This window comes from Oscarella lobularis, chromosome 2, assembly GCF_947507565.1.
Source record: "Oscarella lobularis chromosome 2, ooOscLobu1.1, whole genome shotgun sequence".
NCBI classification, from domain to species: domain Eukaryota; kingdom Metazoa; phylum Porifera; class Homoscleromorpha; order Homosclerophorida; family Oscarellidae; genus Oscarella; species Oscarella lobularis.
The window spans coordinates 546,521-564,860 of NC_089176.1; the positions used below are offsets into that span (position 1 = coordinate 546,521).

The following is an 18,340-nucleotide window of genomic DNA, read 5'->3' on the forward strand; positions in this document are numbered from 1 at the left end:
ATGTGTCACGTGAGTAGGTGATCTTGTTGTTACGCATGCGGTTCAGAAGACTTTTATGGCCGATCTTGTACGGTAACGTTTTCTGTGGCATTGGAACGCGATGACCGATCGAGACGATCTCGCGAAGCATTACGAAACGCTCGGAGTCACGAGCGACACGCCGAAACGTAAGCACTGCACAGGGATCATTGCTAGGCGGTTCGCTTCTCCAACTCACTCCCATTTCTAATCGCGCAGGCCACGTTCAAGTCAGCTTCATCGTTCGCGCGTTACAGTGTCACCCGGACAAGGTGAGCCAGAAAAGGGGGGGTCCGCGCGATCTCGCGATCGATCGGCGTAAAATCGCGTCGTCGTGCGCGCAGGTGAAGAGCGCCGGAGAGAATCCCGCGGACGAAACGAAGCGGTTTCAACGCCTCTGTAACGCGTACACAAAAGGTGAGGAGTGCGGGTGCGCGTAAATGGGGGAAGAGGAAGAGTCGAGTCTTCGCACGCGCTTGTCATTTAGTTTGGTGTTATTACTGTGTAGTCGACGAATATATACGTGTACTACTGCTGACGTGTAGCGATCCTTTTCTCTTGTCCCCTCTTTTATTTGTCACGTGATTCTCGACTTCGATCCTTTTTCTCGCACGGCTCAAAACGACTTGTTTCTCTAGTTTGCGACGAATCGGGCATTTCGCGGACCTGCGAAAAGGTTCGTCGAACGTCGCGTGCTTCTCCGTCGCTCGATTGTTTGCTTCGCTAGATTTTTTTTGGCTGCATCAATGAATTACTCGTGTTAGTCGACGCCGACGGTAAGAACGAGTCGACAAAACTACATCGAGATGCGAATTGTGCGTGTAACTCGTAGATCGAGGCCGTTTATTCGCCGATTTGCCGTGAGTATTTTACGTTACGCTATCCGGGCGTCTCGCCACATCCCGTGACGTTTGTTTTCTTTTCGCTGCAGAGTCGACGTGCGCACATCGGCAGCCGACCTGTGCTCATCGCTGGGCGCAATAGTGAACGTAAGAGACACGTTATTCAACACTGGTTTTTTTATGACGTCATTTTCCTATAGAATCGCAAGAGTTCAAAGAAATACGTGCCCTCCGATTTGACAACAGATAAAGTAAGAAAGTCAAATTATCGAAAAAGATAGCCACATTTTTTAATTAATTAATTAAATATCTAATGCATCCATGGCCATGGGGGGTTTCCTTTTTTTTCAGATGTTTCAACTTCAGACACTTTTGGATTCTCCTGTTCCTCCCAGTCCAATTTCGCCACTGGACGATGAGAATCACGACGCTGACGCAGATGGGAAGAAAGCGTCGTTTGAAGCAGGCGGCTCAAAGAAGCCAACGTTTGCTGCGACCACCAAAATGCCAGCGACAGTACCCGTGGCTAAAGTAAGGGAGAATAATAATAATAATTCAATGTGGGAACGAAGACTGACGGTTTGCTGTAGCCTAAGCCAAAGACGAAGAAGCAGCTTCAGGCCGAGCAATATAGAAGGGAAAAGGAGATGAGGGAGATTGCGGCGAGATTGGAAGAGAAGGCGAAATTAGATGAGGAGAAAGCGGAGCAGAAGAAAAAGGTTCGTAAAAAGAGATAGACACAAGAATAGGCGCTCTAAGACGCTTTTTCCAGGCCGAAGCGGAGAAACAGCGAAAGCGCGACGAAGAATTGGCGAGAGAAGCCGCTGAAAAAAGGAGAAAGGAGACGTGAGAACTCGGCTAAAGAAAGAAACGGATGCACTTTTTTTTCCATAGGGAAGCGAAGGAAAGACAACAAGAAGAGGCGAGAAGACGTCGAGAACGGGAAAAGTAATTGATTGGGGGGGCAATCCTTGCTTTAGGAGGAAGAGAGCGTTTTTGTCTGTTCAGGGAACTACAGGAGAAAAAGGAAAGAGAAACGGAACGGAAACGCTCCGACCCGAAACACCCTTCTCATCAGCAGAAAAGCGTCAAGGTGTCAAACGAGCAGAAAAAGGAGTTGGGGAAACGGAAAAAGAAAGGGCAAAAAGTACATAAATCATTCAATATTTCTCACGTATCATTATTATTATTATTTTCTTTAGGCTGTCACTGCAGGTTAGGAGAAACCAAGTGCTATTTTCAGTCTAAAAGAAGTTGGTGTTATGTAGAGTCTGGCAGTGGTAATGAGACGTCCTCCGCCGCATACAGACAATCACCACGACAGGTGCGTCAGAGTCAGCCGGTGTACGCCTCTATTTTTTCTTTAGACGGCTCCTCGTCGACAGCAGCAACAGCAACAGCAACAGCAACAGCAACAGCAACAACAGCAACAGCAGCAGATGAATCGCAATCAATACGAAGTGCCGCCTCGATTTCGTCAGAAACATCAAGCGGCTCCGAGTCCTATACCGCAGTCGTCACAGCAACAGCAGCCAGCTGCAGCGAATTCTGACACGGATCGGCAGAAATCAAAGCCGGTACGATTGACGAAGCGACGTGGAAAAGATCCTCCGCGATTGCAGCAGGAGTCGGACGACGTCGCGACAAATGGAACGGTAATAAGAGACGAAGAAATGGACGACGACGTTGTGGCAATTGGGAGCAGCGCGGATGACGATTGTGTGACAGAGAAATCGGGAAGTGTCAATGTATCTGCACTGAACGAAGGACGAGAACGAGTAAACGCTTCCAACGGTGCAACGGGGACGGTAAAGAGGCCGGGGGAGTCGAATAGTGACGCGAGAGGCGCGGGAGATGTTCAGATGACGTATACGGAATCGGGTGTGGCGTGGGGAGCTCGCGAAGTCGACGAGGAGGCGGGGGAAGACGAGGGAGCCGCCTCGTGGAGTCAGGCTAAGTCGAAGCGAAGGGTAAGTCGACTCGGGGGCTCTAGAAACGCGTTGAGTTCGCATATTTCCATTCTACGTCTAACAGGCGTCGAAAGGGGACGACGGAGAAAAGACGAAGGAGTGGATTGAGAAGATGTTGCCTCTGCTACGCGAAATGGGCTTTGACGTAAGTTAGAATACTATTTCATTAATTCAAAAAACGTCTCGTCGTAGGAAGAGGCTTCGATGAGGGCTTTACGGGCATATGAAAATAGTTTTGAGGGAGCTCTAAGTGAGTGTCGTACGTGAATCCAAGACGTCTGTTTAACGTTGATTTTTAATAAAAGGTTATCTATTGGCAGCAGACGCTCAAATCCCGCCCCAGCATCCCAGCGATCCCATCGCCGCCGCCGCCGCCTCGGCGGCTCCAGCAGCCGAAGAAAAACGAAGAGAAGAAGCCGAACGTCCTTCCGTCGTGACGACAGAAAAAGACGCGGCGGCGGCGACGGCGGAACAACCTCCGAGAGTGCCGGAGAAAAAAATTCCTTTGACGTCGACCGACACGAGCGCGGAAGTACCGTCTCCGCCCGTTCAACAGACGCCGCAGCCGACATCGCTACCACCAACTCAGCCGGCGGCGGCGCCGGATCAAGCGGCACTTCTGCAACAACTTCTTTTATTTCAACAACTCAACGTCATGAATCCGCTCGTCGCGAGTCAAATGCTGGCCTTTCAGCACCAAGTCGCCGAACTGCAGAGACGGCAACAGCAAGAAGGCAAAGGAAACGTCGTCGCTCCCGTTTCCTTACCTCCTCCCGCTGCTCTTCCTAGTACGTCGTCGGCGCCGCTCGTTTCCAATCCTCTGCAGCAGCAAATCAATTTCAATTTTTTACTGAATCTCATGCGAACGTTTCCCGGAGTCTTTTCTCCTCTTGGAGCCGGTATGGCGGCAGCACCGGCACCGGCAGTGGCAGCGGCACAGGCACAGGCACAGGCACAAGCACAGGCACAGGCACAGGCACAGGCACAGGCAGCGGCACAGGCACCGGCACAGGCACCGGCACCGGCACCGGCACCGGCACCGGCACCGGCGCTTTCGGCGCAGGCATTCGTTGCGGCAATGAAACAATTTCAAGAACAACTTCAGCAGCAGCAGCAACAGCAGCGAAGTCAAGGCAGTAAGACTTCGTCAACAGTGACTGCGACGACGAACGGACACGGGAATTCGTTTCCGACACCGATCGGTGCGAAAAGAGACAATTCGGCTTCTGCGACGAACGAGAAAAAGTTGCCGTCGCTGGCTGTCGGCAACGAGGCTCGTCCGTCTCCGTCCACCACCACCACCACCGCCGCCGATTGGCCGGAACAGATAACGCCGCGCTCGCTTATAGCAAAGACAACCGATTCGTTAAAGGGGAAAAATCCTTGGGGTGAAGACAGTCTGGCGTTTTCGGCCTTTTCGTCGTTTTTCAGCGATCAGCCGAGCAGCGGCGGCGTCGGCCTAGAAATGCCGTCCGGCGCTTCAACGGTATTTGATAATAACTGGCTGTCCCCCGATCTTTTGACGAGCCCCGATGGCCTCGTTCCACCGAGGAGTGTGCCAACGGCGGGTGTTTCGTTAACGGACAAACAGGTGGCCCACATCGGACCACCGGCGTTCGAACCGGGTAAACCGTGGCCGGGATTGAAGGCGGAAGACGAGAGAAACGATTACGGAGACGAGGGAAAGACGGCGCCCGTCGTCGTCGCCGCTCTACCGGAAGAGACGAGTCGATCGGCGTGGCCGACGGATTCTCGTCACGTTTCCAAAGAACTTTCGGCTCCGCCCGGTTTTCAAGCGGGCAGCGATATTTTGTCTCCGTTTCTCGCTGGCGCAACGGCACCGACGACGGGAAGCGAAGGACTTCGGGTTGGGAATCTGTTTAGCAGTGGCGGCGCCGGCGCGATCAAATCGATGGACGCGTCGCCGGCGCCGCCTTGGGCGTCGTCGCGTTCGGCGCCGCAGAGCACCGTCAGCAGTCCCGTCGCCGCGGGAAGTCGCGAGGGAAAGTTTTGGAATGAAGGAAGCTCGAAGGTCGCTTCGTCGCCTTGGGTCATGTTGCGGATGCGAAATCTATCTAATCAGGTCGCTGCGAGCGAAGAGAATATATATGTATGTCTCTATCGATGCTACTCATCTCTTTTTCTCTAGGCTGAACTGCGAGAGCTATGTCTGTCGTTTGGGAGCGTCAAAACGTTCGAGTGCAACGTCGGAAACGGCTCGGCGCTCGTCAAGTACAGCACGGCGGCGGAAGCGCACGTGGCACTCACTCGTCTCAACGGCACGAATTTCAAAGGATCGCCTATCGACGCTCGCATCGCCGAAGACGAAGACGTTCCTCTGTTTTACGAGCAATTTAGTCCGACGAAAGATTCGACTGGCGGCGGCAGCGGCACACGACCTCCCACGGCGTCCGTTTTCGAAAGTAAAACGAATGACACGACATCGTCCGCCTCGACTTTGAGCACTCTCGACAGCGTATTGAACTCGTTGGTGGTGCCGTCCGCCAGCAGTTCTGCAAGCGCCTTTGGTAACCTGTGGCCGGCGGCGCCGTCACACGCCACTTCTGGTCAGGAGCCGTGGAGTCGGCAGGACGGGGAAAAAAGAGGCGCCGCCGTTTCGAGCGGCGGCGGCGGGGGTGGCTTGTTTGGGAGCTCGTAGCAGTGGGGGTTAAGATGGAACTCTTTAGTCCTACGCTTGGCTTGTATCCGAATGGTCTCGCTACAGGTGTAGTGGAACTTTTAGCCCGTCTTTTCTCCGCTGCGCGTACGTGTCTTGTCTTCTTACTTTTGGTGTATCGTCACGTATATTGTCGTCTCGTCGGATTCCGGCCCCAGTCAAAAGTTCCAGCAGGAGTTTCACCACCCAGGCTTTGTTTCAGCATGACGAATCTTACAGTAATTTGCATTGACGTCACTGATTGACTCCGGTTAGAGTCGGAAAAACCACCCGATATCTATGAGTCTCGCAATGTGGCCCGCCCGCGAACTGAATCGGAAGAGGCGACGAACTTTGGCGACTCTTAGACCAATCAAAATCCGTGTCGAGTTCCCTCAATCACCTTACTTTGGACAGAGCGACCGCGTGCTAATGGAAGGCCTTGTACCCATTGCACTGGCACCAGTGTCTAATAAAAACAGAAACTACTACCGTGGGAAGTCGCCTGACCACGTCAGTAGTATCCTTAGTGACGAGACAACTGACTTTTCAAAGCTAGCATTATCATAGGATCCTATCTTCAACTGTTCAACTGACAGGACTGTCAATTATGCCTCCGAGGCAGCCTTGTCACCACTCGTTGTTGCCACGGCTTGGCTTTGTCTGCCAAGATCTATCCATCTTGTGCAGCTGTGATGATAGCCTTTCTGACAAATCTTGGCCAAACTTGAAGATGCCGCGTTTAGGACACCCTGCCTTGCAGCAACGTATAACTTGGCACAGATTCGCTTCTCGTCTCCGGTTTCTAGATATACAGGTTTAGGATAGACGCATCCTTTACCAAAACACGGTTGTTTGAGAAACCGCTTTGCGTCGGTTCTACCTAACCGTCTGCAAGTATCTCGCTGAGCGTACAATTCGGGAGATAGTCGACTACTACTAGTAGATTCGCTTGTTCCCCGCGGTCGTCCCAAAATTGAAATTTTTCCGGAACGAAAAGCAGGCGTTTTCGTCCAGGTCCAGCCGCTCGCAAACTTTAATGGCAGCGGAGGCGAAGACTCGGCTGAGCCTATACAAGGAGCGGATCGAGTCTTAGCTAGTAGGTCTATATAAGACGATTGAGGAACCCTACCTGATTCAACATCTTGATTCACTGCCGCCTCCGACGTTGCTACAATAGAGCTCGGAGTCAGTTCACGAGAAAGAGAGTTTGATAAGCTGTGTCGACTGGAAGTCGACAAAAGAATGATCTGCACAAGGAGACGATTCATCACCACACCAACTTGAAGGCGGCCCGGCAGGGACTAACCGTGTCAGGAATGTACACATAGTTCTAAAAATGACCGCCTGCCCCACACGATGCACGCTACTATCGGGTGACGCGTGTTAATTCCGCCATCATTCATCTCTGTCTGGTACAGTACGTCGGTTACTGGATCGTAAGGGGGAAAAACTTTGACAGCCTGAGCTCGAAGCAGTTGTTTAAAAATACTTGCGTCTCTGTGAGGTGCACACTCATATATGATACGTCCACATGCACGTACGACAGACTCCAACTACTAGACTAGCTTTTAGCGGGAGAAAGATTATGCACAGTCTAGTAGACACTTGAAAAAAGAAAAATAAACAAAATGCGTCTAATTTTTTTCACTCCGCTCTTTCGCTTTACCCATCCACACCCGTATGCACGCGTGCGCTACCGAAAATGACTTTCGGAACAGAACCGATTTCAGTACGCGATTCGACGCTCTCTAAGCCTCTTTTTCTATCTGCTTTTTATTAAGGCAGCAATATGGTTCTGTCTAAATCACTACGATTTCGAAAACGCGTCGTTTCTAGCCGAAAAACTGCACGCCGAAGGTAAAAACTCATACATTCGTCCGTTTAGCGATCGTTTTCGTGCGTCCAGTCGACACGGAAGACACGCTTCACCTCTTGGCGACGTGCTACTACCGACAGGGCAGCACAAAACGAGCCCAAAACCTGCTCGAATGTCGACGAACGAAATCGTGCGAAAACAAGTATCTCCTAGCAAAATGCTATTTCGATCAAAAAAAGTGCAAAAAATAAATTGTCCCCACGAGTTTTGATTTGGCAATTTGAAATCTCTAGATTTTTTCTCGCCGAACAGGCAATAAGAAATGATGGAATATTGGGCGTATCGGAGAAAAACATCGACGCTATAAGAGAAGAATTTGGCTCGTTGAGCGCACACGTCTTGCTTCTATTGGGTCAATGCTTTCGGTGAGAAAAGAACTCCAACTTTTTTATATATAATTATATTTTTAATTTTCTCTGTTATAGTGGTTCTGGTAGAGTGAAACTGGCGTGCGAATTCTTTCGAGCTTCTCTCCGTTGCAGCCCATTTCTTTGGTCGTCGTTCGCCGCTTTGTGTCAAGAGGGCACGGAGGAAGACCCGAGCGTTCATTTTCGCGCCGATCGCTGTCCAACCTACGCCGTCAGCGCCGGAACGGCGGCGAGAGCGACGACGACGACGACGACGACATGCGATACGAACGCCAAAGGCGATTCTTTTCAGAAAGAAGAACTCAGTTCTTTCGCCGCGTCGACTGGGACGCCGTCGATGTCATTTCCGAGCGGCGTTCCTAAGCCGATTCCGTTCCAGTTGTTGTCGGTGCGCCATTCGCCAGCGACTCCCAGGTTTGTACTGTTGTTTTACTTGAATGAGATATGAGAAGAAATCGTAATCTGTTTGTCTAAACGGGCGGGCTCCTGAGAAAGGGTTGCGCGGGGGAGAAGTGATAGCGGTGCCTTTTGGGATGTCTGCCTTATAAAAAAAGAAATATTTTTTTGTTTTGTAACGTCCCAGTGGACACCAGCTGAGTACACAACCTATACGGTGTTTAGCAGTCGTCTCATTTTTTTTTCTTTCGTTTTCAGCTTTGGGATGCTCGTGACGCCCACGTCGGACGGCCAATACGTCACTCCGTCGCCGACGGCGCCGTCGATGGTGCCGCCGCCGGCTCCCCTTGCGGAGAGGAAGTCCGCCCCGAGGAAAAAGGTAAACCTCGATAATTATTCTGAGTTATTTTAGAGGTCCGGTGTGTCGGGGTCAAAGGGCTCTGATGTCGATCGTTTTCTTGCCAATCTTGAAACGTCTTCGGACGTCGAATTGTCTTCGTCGAATAGCGCAGCCGTTGCCGCAGCGACGTCGACGCCGATGAGCGCTGTTAAATCGACAATGAAATCGAAGGGAAAAGTCGATTTTCGCTTGCCGGAAACGGGTCCTAGACGGAGCGCGCGACTGAGCAAATTGGTCGGTGCCACCCCAAAGCGAAGTCTCAGATGGGAATTTCGTTTGATGCGTTGCCTTTTCTCCATAGAACGATCCCAAGCGAATGGAAACACGATCTTTGACCTCTAAAGGAAAAAGAAATACTGCGGCGGTGTGAATTTAATCCTCAATGCTGCTCTTAATTAAATCTGTCGGTGTTTCCTTTCACAAGGATTCGCCGTTAGTGACTCCGTCTCCGGCTCCGTCGCTTCACCTTTCCGACCTCGAAGCGCCGACTCAATCGTCGACTCCATTCGCAACCAAGCATGTCGACGTTTCTGCTTTGTCGGGAATTGAGGCTCTTTCTTCGACGCCGGCGACCCAGCAGCAGCAGCTGGCTGAAGCACCACCTCAAACGACGGAACAAATAGGTAAGAGTCCATTTCATTATCGATATATGACCATTTCTATCTGATGCGCAGAGGCTTTTATGTCTTTGTTGATTGGTCTTGGTAAGGCGTACGGGTTGTTGTGTCGGTACGAGTGCAAGGAGGCGCTCGCCGCTTTTGCCGATTTGCCGCCGCATCAAAACCAGACCACGTGGGTTCGTTTGCAAGTAGCGCGGGCTCTGTACGAGTCTAACCAATACAATAAGGTATAGAGGCATAAAATGGATAAATGCGTCTCTTATTTTCGATATAAGGCGAAGGACGTCTATAGAGAGATTCGTTTGACTGATCCACACCAGCATGAAGGTGAATTGGCCGTGGGGGGAATAGACAGCAATTTTTACCTCGCGAGATTTTTAGACATGGATTTATATTCGACTTTATTGTGGCACTGCCAGGAAAAGTTCGAGCTATCCAAGCTGGCGATGGACCTTAAAGATTCAAGCAAGAAATCGCCACAAGTTGGAAACGCATGCAATGATTTTGAGGTACTAATTCTTTTCTATAGACGTGGTGCGCCGTGGGAAACTTGTTTAGCCTCGACAACGACCACGAATCAGCGCTGAAATTTTTTCAACGCGCCGTACAAGTGAGAAAAATATATATATGGCAAATATATCGTTTTGGAACACGCGTGACACTGTCAGCTTGATCCCGACTTCACATACGGCTACACCCTTCTCGGTCACGAATACCTTGCCACGGACAATCTCGACAAGGCGCTCGACTCATTTCGAGCTGCAATGACAGCGGACACGAGACACTACAACGCCTGGTACGTTCTACACGTAGAATTCATTTATTCCACGGCAGTCTGATCCTACCCTTTTGTTACGGAGGTACGGCATTGGAATGGTCTACTTCAAACAAGAAAAGAACAAATTGGCTATAACGTACTTCAAGAGAGCTTTCTCCATCAATCGTAGCAGCGCTGTATTGTGCTGTCATATTGGAATGGTAGGGTGCATCGTCGACAGCCCTACGTTGAATAAATGTTCCTTATTTGTAGGCTCAGCAGGCGGAGAAACGCTTTGAGCTAGCCCTGCGGACGATAACCAAAGCCATCGATTTGGATCCTCGCAATCCCGTTTGCCACTATCGCAAGGCAACAGTTTTGGTTTGTCTTCAGAGGTACAAGGTGAGAGAAAAAGCACCTCTCTGTTTGGTAGTAGTAGTTTGCACAAACAGGACGCGCTAGCCGAACTCGAAGAATTGGAGAAAACCGTGTCGAATGAAGCAGCACTGTTTTTTCTGAAGGGCCAGGTATGAGCACTGTACCCAAACAAACATTCACGTCTAACGTTACCTTTTAGATTTACAAAAAACTCGGCGAAGGCGATCGTTATCTATCCGTTCTCAATCTATCATGGGCAATGCAGCTGGATCCGCGTACGAATTCGAGCAAGCAAGTGAAGGAAGTGTTTGAGCGTCAGCTCAACATGAATGACGAAGACGGCGCTGCGGCTGCTGCATTGGCCGACGAAGATAGTCAAGACAACGGCGTCGAAGAGGAGGAAGAAGAAGAGGCAATGGGGGAAGACGAGGGAGCCGTTGACGCAAACGAAGAGAGAATAGTTTCGGGAGAAGACGAAGTCCTTGCTCTAATGTGATCGTGTAACGTATGCAGCGCTGGATATCTCTTTTGTGTTTAATCATTTACGGACGGCTATTATTGATTTTTGCTCTAGACCTTCTTTGTTATATAATTAAATGAAGATGAGTCCGTGACGTAAGTACGAACAAGGTACTGTAGTTGCCTTGAATTTTATTTCACTATAAGGGAGTACTGGTTTTTTGAAGTTTACGGTCTTTTGCTCTGATTGTGGAGTCTTGGACAACTGATACGCCGAGGGTTGTCGTCAACGAAGGAGAAACCTGAGCAAAATTCGTTCTCATTACGTATCCTCTCAAAAACATTTGATAGAATCAACCTTTATATAAGCCTGATGATTTCCAAATGCCGACAAACGGGGAGCGTCCCCTTCAAACGAGACGGCCTCGCGAGGAACGTGCAACTGAAGCTGAGAAGAAACAATAATAATAATAGTAATAATAGTAATTACAATAATGGTAATAGGTTTCCCGTTACTGTTCCTTATACCTGTTTACGACAGGCTGAAACTAAATCCCACGGGTATATGGCTACTTCGTCATCCCTGGGCCGCGAAACAGTCACAGCTGATTTCTTCAGAAACTGGAGAATCTGAGATAAGACACAGGTCAATAGACTGAAGGTAATGCATGCAGTACTAAATCACCTTTTTGTTGTCTGACTGATTTGGGCTTTCGCTTTCCTGAAGATCACTTGGCTGAGAATCAAATTCTACAATCGTTCATATGAGCTAATTTTACAAATTTACCACGTGATCATCTCTGCTGCTGCTGCTGTTCAACGCATAAACGGCATTTCGACTCGGGAGAAGGTAATTTCGAGCGAAGCCTCGTTTTGCAACGATTTCCTCGCCTTTTTGTCCCACGCCTGAGAAGGCGCAATAGAAGACCATAAACCGCGAGAAGGATTAAATTTAAAGCCAACCGTCAACGTCTTTGATCAGTCGGACTCGAATTCTCGGCTTTCGATTCGGCTTTTGCCTCCAGAGTTTCGATTCCTTCTTTGTTCCCAAGTGCCTTAGCTAGAAGACGCCTGAAAATTTAATTCGAAACTCTCTTCGGTACGGAAGCGGTACATTTAGACGAGAAAAAGCTCGACAAAGCATTGCAGATCTTCCGTAGTTATGTACGGCACCCGGTAGATCGACCAATACGCGTCGAGGGTTGTTCCGTCGTTAAATAAATTAATATCACTATCACTATCACTTCCCGGATAGGCTGGGAATTATGAGCGAGCGACAAGCAAAGAACGTTCTAACCTCGGCGGGAGTGCGTTTGCTACGCGATTCTCTTCCTACAAACAGATTCAAAGATCGGTTTAAGACCGAGGATCCTTCAGAAGAGCCTCGTCGAGGTGCAGTTGACATCTCGATCTCCCCATAGCCGCGTTTAGTCAATCGAATATCTAGAAAAAGACAAAAATCGCTCGTTTAGTCGAGCCTGCTCCGCTTGTCACGCTGAATTTCAAAACAGAGAGCAGCAGGTGGGGCAGAAAAATCCGCGAAACGAGAATGGACACATTTCCTGTCAGGTTCAGCATTACAAACTCGACTGGCATCGTCTGAATATCAAGCGAAAAATTCTCGGCTTGACAGCGGTGGCTGAAGAGGACTTTGAAAAGATTTCCGGTACCTATTTAGAATTTTGACGTCACTTCTATAGTACCCAAAAAATTTTTAGGCGACGTTTCAAGCATATCGGGTTCGGGAAGCGAGGGAAGCAGCGATACTGAGTCGGAATCCTTTGGGCAACAGCAATCATCATTGACGTCGTCCATTGTCCATCAGCGCTCATCGAGACAGTACTTCATTACGAGAGACAATCAATTGTTTTCCGTCTACAGATGCGTTTTGAATCAGATGGAAGACGGCAGTTTTATGGTAAAGACATTTTTCCGCCAGTCAATCAATTAATTAATCAATCGATCGATTGATTTACTATTAGATTCCGGAGTCTTCCGCGTGGATCATCGTAATGCTGTCCGGTGGTCACTTCGCCGCCGCCGTTTTCGAAAAGTAGGTACGCTGCCTCTAAGCATCTTTCAATTTTCTCACCGAATTGCGACAAGGGACGAAGTGATTTCGCACAAGACATTTCATCGTTACACCGTCAGAGCGAAACGAGGTACGGCGCAGTCGACGAGAGATTCTCAACAGGGAGGAAAGCAGCCAAAGTAAAAGATCACATTTGAGAGATTCCCTTATTAATCGATATCTTCTCAAGATCGGCCGGCGCGTCGTTGAGGAGACACAACGAAGCCGCTCTAATAGACGTAAAGGCCACCAGTGTCCAAGACCGAAATTGCGTTTATTTTATTTCATTTATTTATTTAGGATATTCGCGAGCTATTTCAACAATGGTCGAGTTATATAGAACGGGCTGACAAAATCTTTTTGAAGACGCCCGGACGAAATAGGAACGTCTTTCTTTCGGGACCGCATCCTCTTTTGACGAAAGAGAGAAGGGTGTCGTCTATTCCCTTCACCACGCGACGTCCCACCTTCAAAGAGGTGCGTCGCGTGCACGGAATGTTGTCTTTTATACGATTTCACGAGAACGAGAGCGGCGGCGCGGATAAGGAAACGACGAAAGCGGAAGTCAAGGATTTGACAGAGGAAAAAATCTCGCCTATGGAACCTCTGAGTGTTCAGCGCGATGAATGCCCCAGCAGTGGGGATTTAGAGATGCAGGAAGACCAAAGAGGCATTTCTGTTATATCGGTATCAAAAACCAACGAGGTACTATCTGAAGAAGAAGGAGAAGAAGAAGAAGAAGATCCTCATTCTGCAGCTCTTGTTTCTAGTATGTTCGTTACTTTTTAGCGTCATACTCGCGTTTTTTTTCTTTGTAGAATCGACTAGCACTATTGATTCTGAATTTGCCGCTGCCTGCCGGTCCGGCAGCGTCGATGCTGTGAAACTCATTCTCGATCGATTGGAGCGGGAGAACGGCGAGGATTTCTCGACGACAGAAAAGTTGTTGAATCGAAAGTTTGGAAAGCAAAGGGAAACGTGTCTGCACATCGCCTCTCAATGCGGACACACTTCGCTCGTCGCGTTTCTTCTGATGATCGGATCAGATCCCGCTCAAAGGTAAGTCTACAAGCAGTGCTTATTTAACTGTCGTTAAGTTTTCGTTTTAGAGACAAACTGGGAAGACCTCCGTATGCTGTGGCAAGAGACAAGCCGGCTAGAAATGCTTTCAGACGCTTCATGGCAGATTATCCGGACAGATATGACTATGCAGCGGCTCAAGTAAAGCGTCATATGGTTTTCCTTTGTCGAACTTTTTTTCTAGGTACCGAGTCCTCTGACTGAAGACATAGAAAAGGAGAAGGACAGAAAGAAACAGGAGAGAAGGAAGATACAACAGAAAGCAAGAAAAGAGAAGAAAAAGGTGATAGTGTAGTACACGCTGTGCATCGTAAAAATCGGGTCCATCTCTGCACAGGAAGAAAAAGAGCTGCTAAGGAAGAAAGAAGAAGAGGAAGAAGAGAAACGAAAGTGGGACTCGTTGAGCGACCGAGAAAAAGCAAGTTCATTTATAACAATGAATCAATGCATAAAGGAATCAGTGACGTTTGGTTTTTAGAGGGCTCTAGCGGCGGAAAAACGATTGGCAAAGAGTAAAGTAGCAAACGCTTCTGACGTGGCGATGCAATCAGGGTAAGATTTTAGTTGGGATTAGTCTATTAATTGGAAGTTGGAATTTTAGCGAAGTGTGCAGCTCGTGTCGACGCAGTTTGGCTGGCATAACGCCGTTCTCGCGACTTCAGTACAAATACTGCTCTATGGGCTGCCTGAAGGATCACAAGCAAACGCTCAGATGAGCCAGTTACGGTATGTGATATCCTCAGGTAATACGATATCTTCCTCGTGGCCACGTCATAAGATTGTAATCCCTTTTTTCCTCGCCATCCTCCTCCTTTCCACCGTCAGTAAAAGATTGCAAGAATAACTATTGGCTATATATAAGAAGTAGCTACCATCAAACAACAAACGAACAAAAGAACACCAAAAATTAATTTTTCTAAGATGCTGGCCGTTCTTTCATGGGAATGTCGCCGTTTTTGTACTCCGAGCCTTTATTGACTTCCTCCATTTCCATTGCTCGGGCGTAGAACTCCTCGGGATCTTCACCTATGCAGCAGTCGTCTATGCACGTTTTATTTTTAAAAAATCGATTCTTCAAAAAGTTTCCTCCAACGCAGACGACCGTAGTGACGCCGAGAACGACGAAAATTCCAGCGATTTCTGTAAGTTTGATAGTATCGACTTCACTGACTTCGCTTCCACTGTCGCACTTGGAAGCCCAAACGAAATGTCGATTATAGAGCTGCGACAATAAGCCAGATTCCCAGTACGATTGAATACGCTCGCTAATCGGCTCGAGCAAGGCGCTACCTCGCTGCATTGGAAAACCAAGCTGCTGGCGCTGAAATTCAATATCAGTTGTGTACACGGAGCAATTTGTAAGAGCGGTGTACAGAAGAGTCGGCTTATCTGAAACGTACGCTTCAATCGTCTTCTCTTCGAGATATTTCACCGATTTGTTAGTGTGAACTTCCAAAACATTATTCAGTTTCCTTTCGACGTAAATAAAATTCGTGCTCCCCGGCAGAGCACCCACTGGAACGTTAATGAGATCGTCGACTTGGCTAAATGGCACCGTGATTTCCTTCGACAAAAGGAATGTTGTCAGCACGGCGGTGTAGGCGGCATTGATGACCAGAAGACTCAGTAGCATGACGAGTAGCCAAGCGCGACCGGGCAACGACGTCACTTTGTCGTCTTTGTGCGTACCGAAAAAAGCCGAAAAGCTTATCCAGAGTGCCTCGCCGAATTTTAACGCTGGATGATAGGCTCGATTCGATTCGGTCAGAAATAGAACGATAGCGCCGAAGACAAAGAATGCGAATAGAAGTAACCAGACGCCGTAGTCGAACGGCGCGAGAAAACCCCACATTCCCGCCTTTGCACGAAGACCGGGTCGAAGTATCATAACGCCTAGACCCGATGTATGATAGCTCGTCGTAAAGTCGACTAGCGCTTCTCTTTTTGTCGTTATGGTAACGTCAGCGGCGGCCATGGTGTGACGATTATTTGGACTGGCGATGTGATAGATTAGTTCGTTGTAGGTGCCATTCCACTTTTCCAATTCGTAGCGAAAACCAATATCCTTAGAAAGTTGCTTAAGTAAGTCGATGGCGTAGCCGGAGTATTGATTCTCTTTATTATTATTATTCGGGACGAAAGTCGCATACGGAGGACTGTCGATAGTCAGAACGTAGATCGTTTGATTGAGAGCATTGTCTCGATCTGGGGGCGGCACATTGGAAGAATTGTAAAAAGTAATTGAAGGGTAACGATTGCTCAAGTCCAGACGCTTGTCCACCGTTTCTCCGCCCGGCGACCATTTGCCGACCAATTGAAACGTACTGTTATACATATTTATGATATTGTACGCTTTGGCGCGCTCTCCCGTCTCCGCGTCAAATGCCACGTCGCCGGAAACGCCTTCAAAAGTCACGTTGCGAATGTAGTCGAGTAGAACGTCTCCCTTTTCTAATTGGGCCAGTCGAGGCGCTCCAGGCACGGTGGGAAGCTGGAGCCACGTGAAATCATTTTTCTCTCTGATAAACCGATCGAGTCCCCGTGCTATTAACCAGACGGCGTCGTAGGTATAGAGCTCATATGCACTGGTAGTATTCAGTGAAGGATGCAACTTCTGCCATTTTACAGCTCGATCTGGAATCGCCGTGCTCGTACTGATCGATCCCTTCATCAGGTCTAGAAGCTCGGTTGAGAGCATTTCCGCTGGAGAATCGACGCCATTTACAATCCACACGAATTCCGGTCCCACGAGGTGAAGTCGTTTGGCCGCCTTGAAGACGTAGATAAGCTGACTATCTTGGACACTTAGAACAAAAATCCGAGTCTTTAGTATTTGAAGATTTTTCAGCGACGCTTCCATTCGGTTGACAATTTCTGTTTCTTCATCGTCGCCACTCGAAATCGCTCCCGTCGACGCCGGCACTTCGACTGTATCGATGACGTTTATACCTTTCGCGTAGGCCAAACTTTCAAACTCCAACAAACTGCTTCGACCGTACTCGTCCTCCGATCGCACTACGGCGACGTACGACCAACCGAAATGGGAAATGATGTCGACCATGATTTCGCTTTCGAGTCGAGACGAAGGACAGAGCTGGAGAACGTAGCGATGCACTTCGTGAAGCGACAACGCCAAACTCGTCGCCGTCGGCGTGACGAACGGCACTTTGACTCGCGTCGCTAGCGGAGAGACAACTCGTGCGACCGTAGACAATCCCGGTCCAACGACGGCAACGGCTCGCTCGCCATTTAGTTTAACTGCACCCTCGAAACCTTCCCAAGTGTCGCCGTACGTGTCAATAGACTGAGGGACGAGCAGCGCGTTGGGAAGCACGTTTGGATCGTTGTTTACGTCCTCGACGGCGAAAGCGAATGCGTCCCACTCGCTGTTTCCTGTCGGTTCTGCCGAACGAGGTATAAGGGCACCGATCGGGATGATCTTGAAGTTGTCGTAGTCGCCGGGAAAAGGAAAATTGCCGCTGCCACTCGCCGACGAAAAATCATTGAAATTGAATGGAGCGACGGCGGCGGCGGCGGAGAGACTCGCGGCAAGCAGTGATAGATAGACAGGTAGAATGATGGCCATGGGCTCTTGTTTTGAAGTGCTCACTTCGTTGTTTCGTGGGAGATTGAATTTGCTCGCGTGAGACAAGCCGTCTCCTCCACGTCTTCTCACGATAAGGCAAGCTGGGTGATGTCTAGCACGCTAGTGACGAAGTTTCACTTGCAGTATCTGAAATATATTCTTTAGACCACCAAAAGACACGCAGAGAAGAATCAGAACCAGATACGATTATCATTATTAAAATCAGATGCAGAACTACTAACAACTACGAAGTCAACAGCAATTACACGGTGAACTCGAAATAGGTAAAATCTACAATATATATAATCACTGTTCCCCCTCAAAACTGTTCCCCTTAGCCCACGCTTCATTGCGAAGACGCACATAAATATTCGCGTCCTCGAGCAAGAGTCGCGGAAGCTTTAGCTGCGGTCTCAAGCGATTGGCGGCGGCGGCGGCACGGAAAGAAGCGGCGCACAATTGAGCGCCCGCCTTAACCATCCATTCCGTCGACAAAACGAGATTCGCAAGCGGATCGCCCATGGCGTCGTCTTCGAGCGGACATCTCGTCTCCAAAACGTCAACGAGATTCGTCGAATTTTTCTCAATTAATTCCACTTCCAATCGACGAATTTCCCACGGTTCGTCGGAGACGTTCACGCGAACGGAAACGATGTCGTCCGGACGAATTCGGCGACCGTTCGACAGGCAAAACGCCGGCCCCGAAAAAAATATTTTACTCCACAAAACGGGTCCCCTTCGGGAGAAAATTGAAAAATTTTCAATGGTGTAGCCGTGGCGCCAGGCGTCGTCTCCGACGCTGTCCACTTCGCCGGTGAAGATATTTCCTTGGCCCATGTCGGCTTCTTTGACGGCGTCGA

At 49.1% G+C, this 18,340-nt stretch overlaps 6 protein-coding genes across 6 annotated transcripts in view; 3 read left to right on the forward strand and 3 right to left on the reverse strand.

Annotated features, from left to right (window-relative positions):
- Positions 1 to 43: 43 nt before the first annotated feature.
- Positions 44 to 5,674, forward strand: LOC136200139 (trinucleotide repeat-containing gene 6C protein-like). The gene is made up of 20 exons (XM_065990481.1): positions 44 to 167; positions 238 to 290; positions 363 to 435; positions 657 to 694; positions 746 to 794; positions 851 to 878; positions 950 to 1,007; positions 1,061 to 1,111; positions 1,212 to 1,391; positions 1,451 to 1,579; positions 1,633 to 1,706; positions 1,755 to 1,808; positions 1,869 to 2,007; positions 2,063 to 2,075; positions 2,129 to 2,184; positions 2,228 to 2,830; positions 2,895 to 2,975; positions 3,023 to 3,080; positions 3,136 to 4,913; positions 4,980 to 5,674. The coding sequence occupies exons 1-20, from the start codon at positions 101 to 103 to the stop codon at positions 5,487 to 5,489; spliced, it is 4,092 nt and encodes a 1,363-aa protein (XP_065846553.1). The 5' UTR covers positions 44 to 100; the 3' UTR covers positions 5,490 to 5,674.
- Positions 5,675 to 7,189: 1,515 nt separating this feature from the next.
- On the forward strand, positions 7,190 to 10,903 carry LOC136200332 (cell division cycle protein 27 homolog). The gene is made up of 18 exons (XM_065990710.1): positions 7,190 to 7,218; positions 7,271 to 7,346; positions 7,396 to 7,543; positions 7,599 to 7,730; positions 7,791 to 8,147; positions 8,388 to 8,508; positions 8,566 to 8,763; positions 8,831 to 8,893; positions 8,954 to 9,152; positions 9,204 to 9,376; positions 9,425 to 9,476; positions 9,531 to 9,631; positions 9,679 to 9,759; positions 9,818 to 9,945; positions 10,010 to 10,127; positions 10,180 to 10,308; positions 10,359 to 10,433; positions 10,484 to 10,903. The coding sequence occupies exons 1-18, from the start codon at positions 7,192 to 7,194 to the stop codon at positions 10,778 to 10,780; spliced, it is 2,475 nt and encodes an 824-aa protein (XP_065846782.1). The 5' UTR covers positions 7,190 to 7,191; the 3' UTR covers positions 10,781 to 10,903.
- A 15-nt stretch (positions 10,904 to 10,918) lies between these two features.
- On the reverse strand, positions 10,919 to 11,967 carry LOC136200333 (large ribosomal subunit protein bL9-like). Its single transcript, XM_065990711.1, has 7 exons — positions 11,858 to 11,967; positions 11,707 to 11,803; positions 11,531 to 11,649; positions 11,429 to 11,479; positions 11,272 to 11,373; positions 11,102 to 11,191; positions 10,919 to 11,045 (listed from the first exon to the last, which is right to left on the reverse strand). The coding sequence occupies exons 1-7, from the start codon at positions 11,885 to 11,887 to the stop codon at positions 10,944 to 10,946; spliced, it is 591 nt and encodes a 196-aa protein (XP_065846783.1). The 5' UTR covers positions 11,888 to 11,967; the 3' UTR covers positions 10,919 to 10,943.
- A 36-nt stretch (positions 11,968 to 12,003) lies between these two features.
- On the forward strand, positions 12,004 to 14,861 carry LOC136200264 (tRNA endonuclease ANKZF1-like). The gene is made up of 15 exons (XM_065990626.1): positions 12,004 to 12,135; positions 12,191 to 12,264; positions 12,313 to 12,409; positions 12,462 to 12,661; positions 12,726 to 12,796; positions 12,850 to 12,954; positions 13,005 to 13,053; positions 13,115 to 13,583; positions 13,633 to 13,873; positions 13,924 to 14,035; positions 14,079 to 14,177; positions 14,232 to 14,312; positions 14,373 to 14,446; positions 14,496 to 14,637; positions 14,720 to 14,861. Exons 1-14 carry the CDS (start codon positions 12,009 to 12,011, stop codon positions 14,608 to 14,610), a joined length of 1,914 nt encoding a protein of 637 aa, XP_065846698.1. The 5' UTR covers positions 12,004 to 12,008; the 3' UTR covers positions 14,611 to 14,637; positions 14,720 to 14,861.
- Positions 14,641 to 17,542, reverse strand: LOC136200263 (uncharacterized). The gene has a single exon (XM_065990625.1). The coding sequence runs from the start codon at positions 17,478 to 17,480 to the stop codon at positions 14,811 to 14,813; it is 2,670 nt and encodes an 889-aa protein (XP_065846697.1). The 5' UTR covers positions 17,481 to 17,542; the 3' UTR covers positions 14,641 to 14,810.
- A 107-nt stretch (positions 17,543 to 17,649) lies between these two features.
- LOC136184039 (uncharacterized) overlaps positions 17,650 to 18,340 on the reverse strand; it is a 1,242-nt gene continuing 551 nt past the window's right edge. Inside the window, exon 2 of the mRNA XM_065970861.1 lies at positions 17,650 to 18,338. Coding sequence (XP_065826933.1) covers positions 17,787 to 18,338 — 552 coding nt within the window. The 3' untranslated portion in view covers positions 17,650 to 17,786. The remainder of the gene's footprint in view (positions 18,339 to 18,340) is intronic.